At 41.4% G+C, this 5,975-nt stretch overlaps 1 protein-coding gene across 1 annotated transcript in view; it reads left to right on the top strand.

Moving 5' to 3' along the window:
• DTL (denticleless E3 ubiquitin protein ligase homolog (Drosophila)) overlaps positions 1–4,852 on the top strand; it is a 19,621-nt gene extending 14,769 nt beyond the window's left edge. The window contains exons 12-13 of the mRNA XM_009701061.1: positions 2,400–3,262; positions 4,784–4,852. Of these exons, the coding sequence (XP_009699363.1) occupies positions 2,400–3,262; positions 4,784–4,852 (932 nt within the window). The remainder of the gene's footprint in view (positions 1–2,399; positions 3,263–4,783) is intronic.
• Positions 4,853–5,975: the final 1,123 nt, after the last annotated feature.

The following is a 5,975-nucleotide window of genomic DNA, read 5'->3' as shown; positions in this document are numbered from 1 at the left end:
CTGCTGACCTTGGCTCTTGAACACAAAGCAAGTGCTGTTAGAATATAGGAGTTATCTGCAGAGACTGATTCAGAGCTGGCAAGCTAAGTACTATTTCAGACCTGTTGGGATGAGATCTAGGTAGTTCCCCACCCATTTATGTGGAACAAATTGTGAGACTGAGGTTGTGTGTTGACTGTTGACCTATATCATCAAGTGTAGCAAGCAGAGTTTCCTCTTCTTTGGAAATTATTTTTGTGGTTTCCCTAAGTTGCACTACTTTCTCTATGTTTTTGTGTAACCAAATTTCTGGAGCAGGCCTGTGCATGGACAATTTGTGACTCTTAAATCTGGAGATTGACAATATCACTCTAGACAATTTGTAGCAGAGAAGTAGGAAACATCTGAAATAACGTGTTTTGGTGTTATGCAGGTTGACTGCAGGTATTTACAGTATTGTACTACATGCAATGGCAGCATAAATGGAAACAGCTTGGAACTGGATTATAGAAGCCTGAATAATGCATGCAGTCTTGCAAAAAAGCCTAGTCTTTGTATTCTTTATCTCAAGTTTGGGGATGTTTCTCAAGTTTGAGTTTGCTTCTTGCCATGACACCCATCCAACTCTCAGGATAGTTTTTTTCCCTTATCCAGTGTCTCCACAGTATAACTTTCAGACTATTTTGGGATTGAGAGTGCTTATATCCAGCTAGTCATGCAATATTTCTGTTATGGGAATTTGTAGATGGTCATTAGGAATCAAGAGTTGCTGAGCTTGCTACTTCTCTTCTACCTCTAGGAGCTTAGATTTTTAAGTGCAACTAATTCCCCAGCTGAGATATTATTGTCTTGCAAGTGCTCGTTAAAGTAAAGATTAGGAGAACCACTCTTGGCAGTTACTTTCTTAGTCCAGATTGAAGCAAGTTGTTATGAAGTAGCGTATTTTATCAGGAAAGGAGCCTTTAACTCTGTTTTGTGTATTAGAGTGATTTGTGGTGAGATCTGTTAATATAGGACCCTATTTAATTTTGCCCTGATGCACCAGCACTTGTATTTTGGATACTGGATAATACAGTAAAAGGAAGGATTGAAAGAGGCTTAGTATGGTATAGAATCAGTCCTGTAGGTGCTCACTTGACATGTTATTTGTGAGGCAGCCCAGTGTCCTAAAGAAAATGGCAGGTTATTCACACTAGACTTCTCATTGTTCTAATGAAGTGCTTTATAGTACAGTGCTAATGCTGAGAATTAGGAGTTCAGATTAAACCCCTGCTATACAGAAAAATATTTAGAGCTTTTATGCTCAGCAGTGGAAATGCATAGAGTAACTGAGGTGCTATCCTATTTAGTTGCATCACCGCAAGTTAGATGAATGATTAAGCAAGCATCTAACAAACCCGCTAATGTGTTCTCTGTTGGAGGGTGCCAGAAACAAAGTAATAAAAAATATAATTAACCTCCCTCTCTAATATTGCTGCAGACTAAGATCTTTGCTATATATGATTCTCAGTGTTACTAGTGAGGTCCTTATGCCCCTGCTTATGTTTTAAGAAGCTGGGTATTCAGAACCTCTTTTTTAAAAGCAGGGCAGTTTACATCTTGGCTAGTGAGCTCAAAAGCCACTGTGAAATATCTGTTTGGGAATCATTTGTTTTAAAGAAATAACTACTACAGTGACAGATTTTATTTTCTTTGGAATTTAAGTCCTTGTTCAGGAGATGAAGAATTTCTCTCATTTCCCTGGGTGTGGTAAATAACTACTGTCTTCATACTAATATAGCATTGCAGAAAATCCTCCAGCAAAAAGACAAGAGAATGAAAGTATGTCCTTTACTTTTCTCACTCTTTTTTTTAATCTTTAAAATACGCCGCTATTAACACCTGATTAGGAGCATTATTCATATGGTAGGGCATTATAGCATAAGGTTTCCTTGGTATTGTAATTAATTGTGGAACCTGCTTACAGTACCTTTGTCCTTCCACTTGGTTATGCGACCATTAAAGACGGTTGTGCAGGTGGGGACCAGCTTTGCTCTCGGGCAGCATCTCAGCACAGAGCTGCCTGGACCGAACCACTGCAAGGCTTCCAAGCAAGGCTAGATAAAATTGGAAGATTCAAGATTTGTCTGTCCGTCAGTCCTTTGGCTGTAGCTCATGTAAGAATGCTCATTACAGAAAGGATAGGTGTCAGACATTACACAAACATACTGTATTATACTTATCAATATGATATAGGATTTTACATAGGACTTGTACCAGTTTAACTGAAATTTCTGCAACCTCTTAATTTAAAAAGGTATGTCTGAGAAGCAGGGTCAGCACTGAATTCATCTCCTAGTTGGAAGGGCTGTTTATAAAAGGGCTGTCTTTAATCTGCTGTTCTGTGTTCCACACCAAACTACTTATTTCTCCCCTAATAGGACCGCCTGCCAGCCCACAGAGTACTCCTGCCAAGGCCTTCACAGTGGGCAGCCCGTGCATTTCCTCGCCGTGGCCGGCTGCCTGTGCTCCCATTTATTCTGGAGACCTTCCTCTGTCTACAAACACTCCGACAGGCGCTCTCAAAACCCAGACAGCCACAGCCTGCACCCCAGCCAAGCAGAGTGGAGCCAGCCCATGCGCTTCTCCCAAACTGATCCCTTCCTCCAAAATGACCATTAAACATTGGGTTACAAGGACTCCGTGCTCTTCACCTCCAGAAGTGGGGAAAAAGGCTCCTTCTCCTAGAAAAGCCCTGGCAGAAGTCACCCAAGGTCTCCTCGAAGCCACTTGCCCTCCTAAAGCCCCATACTCGCAGTTTGAAAAGCGTGCCAAGAGAAGGCTTGACTGCAGTAAGGAGGACAACGCAGGGCAGAAGTGTCTGCAGGCTTGTAGCTGTGTGACTGAACTGGACCATGCAGCTAAGAAATCCAAGCTTAATTTATGTCACTTGGCTGCAGACCAAAAAGCTTGTGATGAAGGTTCTCTCAGCCTGGTTGACTTGGATAACAACCACGAAGGCTCCAGCCACAGCCCAAAAGAACCTTCCTTTTCTGGAAGCCATATTAATCCATCGGGTGTTCAAACTCCCCCCCATCTTTTCAGGTCTCCATGCGGGAGAGACACTGAGGTAGTAGATAAAGAGAATAGTTCACCTGAAAGAAAAAATTGGTTGTCTGCTCTGGGAGAGAAGCTACGGACTGGCAGAGCTGGCAGCCATAGCGCATCAAACAGCCCCCCGTCATCTTGCAGTCCTGGTGCCAAACGACAAGAGCCTGTGGCAGCGGCCACTTCACCAAAAACTGTAAGTAGGATGGTCAGTGACAGTGGTCATGAAAGAAGTTACACCTAGCTGCTAGTCTCCCCTTGTTTGTACTCTCCTGCTCAGGCATTCAAAGAATTATCTGATCCCTTCAATTATGGACAAAAGGGAAGATTTCTGGCCTAATAAGCAAGATACATACATGAACGCTATTATCTACTAATCCCCTCCATGCAGGAACAGAATTTTTAGGATGGTGATGTCCCTTATCTTAAAGGGACTTAGGGCACACAGGAGCTCAGAGATCCTCACAGTCTTCAGCTGGATGTTTGAAGGGTGTAGCTGTCATCTGAAATACAGCTCTACTCTGAGAAGCACGCTAATGACAGCACCTTTCCTGGCAGATCTACTGTTTATGTGTTCACCATCACATCTGCCTGTTTATGTTACTGGAAAGCCACTTTAGCATTGGAAGAAAGAGCTAAATTCTATTCTAGCCCAGGTAGTAAAAGAATTTGTTACCCATGTTAAAACCATGGGGCTAAATAATGCCTTCAGTTCCTTCAATTGAAAACTAGCAGAAAACAAAGGAATTGTAAAAGAGTCAGAGGGCAGGATTTGACCTACATAATCCTACTTTTGATGTACAGGAAGCCTGGCACAGAGCTCATCCTAGGATCTGAAAGTTAAGCTTCTAAAGCAGCTAAAAAAGTTGGCATGAGTGCATGAGGGTTTAACATGCAAACTGACAAATGATAATGACATTTTTTAAAAGAAACCAAACTTGACTCGTCTCTGAAACTGAACTCCAAGTCCTACAGTGTCTTTTACTGGGTCTTATTTCAGTAAATGTTAGGTAGATTTTCAATCATCAAATTTTACTTGTATTCTCAATTGAATATCTGATGCTAGAAGTTGTTGCCATCATTAAGGCTTATTTTGATATCTCATTTCTTAGCCAGTTTCACCTCTTCCAGCACTTCTATTGGATATGAAGTGGGCAAGCCACCACTCCATAAGTTATGCATGGCAGCTGAGCTCTTCATATTGTGGCTGTACCAAGAAATCTTGGTTATAGGAAACCTACAACTACTTGTGCTTTATGGTGTACATGTTTAAACACAAGAGAGAAATATTTGCCCTGGAGAGAGATTATTATAGAATAATTACCTTTCCTGCCCAGCATGCTCTAGTTCAGATTTCAGGATGCCCCTGTATTGTACTCAAAGCCTGAGGCAGTGCCTGGAATACCAGCAGCATTCATTGATCTGCTACGTCTTGGAAACCTTCAGCTCTCTTTGCTGCAGGGAAGCTGAAACTGCAGCCAGAGTGCTTTTCTTATGGCAGTAAGACAACCTTAGGTTTTACCCAGTGTTTCCTGTAGGTAGTAAGCCTCTTATCTGCGAGACAAACAGATTATAGTAAAGAACCTTTCATTTACTATCTTAGTTGGGAAGCTAAACAAACTGGAGCAGTGATGGAGGGGAGACTTTAAGACTCCTGCAGCATATGAACTGTTAACCTAGAAACGTTTCTTGTTGGTTTTGGTTTTTTTCTTCCTAGGCTGTAACCACTTCAGTTTCCATGAGGAAGATCTGCACTTACTTCCACAGAAAGCCACAGAACGACTGAAGCAGCACGCGGCGGTTGCACCTGACGGATGTTGACACTGTGGTATCAAGACCAGATTTAGCAATGCCAACAATGATGCACCGAGGTTACCCAGTTTGTTGTCAGGCATTCATAAACTTGGGGTTTTATTCTTCTGTTTTTAAACCTGTTAACAGCTGAAGTCAGCTGAGTGTGGAAAATCTACACAATACTTACTCATGGTCTTACTGACTTTGGATGACAGAATTTTTTAACAAAGAAAAATAGAGTATTTTTTACATGGCAACCGTTATAGTCCAAAGACAGCGACAGCTCTGCTGTGCATTGTTGACAGGCACGTATAGCTTATCAGTTTCTGTTACTAATCTGCCATTGAAACTTCCTCTGCTTAAGAATAAAGTGTAAATCATTACACCCTCCTTAAAAGCAAATGTTGGAATGTGTATAGAGAAGCTTATTGAGGTAAATCTGAGCCCCTTCACGCCGAGTGGCATTTCTGTAGCTATTCCTCAAGTCCCACAATGACTACCCACTTCCAGCAGGGAAGTTATGAATGTGTTTAAGTAAATATAAAAGACTTTTAAACACCCTTTGTCCATCCATTGGTGATTATAGTCTAAGAGGAGACAAAGTATAATGAAGTACATAATGCCTATAATGCCTGTACACCTCTTGCGATCCCCTTTCTTCTCCCAGTCTGGAAACTTCTGTATTTACTGAGTTAGCTGGCTTTTGAACCGTCAGCACTACAGCTGTTGAGGCCAACAGCTTGTCACTTCTCTGAAATAAAATACTGGCAAGGTGCATTAGGAAAATTAGTTTGATCTATTCCAAACAGGCATCCCATAACAGCTGGTTGCTCAGTCACCTCTTACAGATTCAGCCTGCAGCAAAGGCATTAATAACTACTTATAACATAACTTCATAACACTTTTGTAATACAGTATTCATAAAATAGTAGCTATTTTACTTAGCTAAATTGGGGAAGGGGCACTTGACATTTTAGAAAGCACTTGACAGAGTTTACATATTAATATTAAATGCTTTGCCATTGTAAGTTGTCACTGATGCTAACAGAACATCACTGAAATGAGATCACTGTCCTGCTGGCTAATGATACTAACTCCTCAGTCAAGCTTTCCCC

The sequence above is a fragment of the Cariama cristata genome, unplaced genomic scaffold (genome assembly GCF_000690535.1).
Source record: "Cariama cristata isolate BGI_N322 unplaced genomic scaffold, ASM69053v1 scaffold2035, whole genome shotgun sequence".
NCBI classification, from domain to species: domain Eukaryota; kingdom Metazoa; phylum Chordata; class Aves; order Cariamiformes; family Cariamidae; genus Cariama; species Cariama cristata.
Note: the sequence above shows the minus strand (reverse complement) of the source record. Positions and strands in the feature narration are given on the sequence as shown.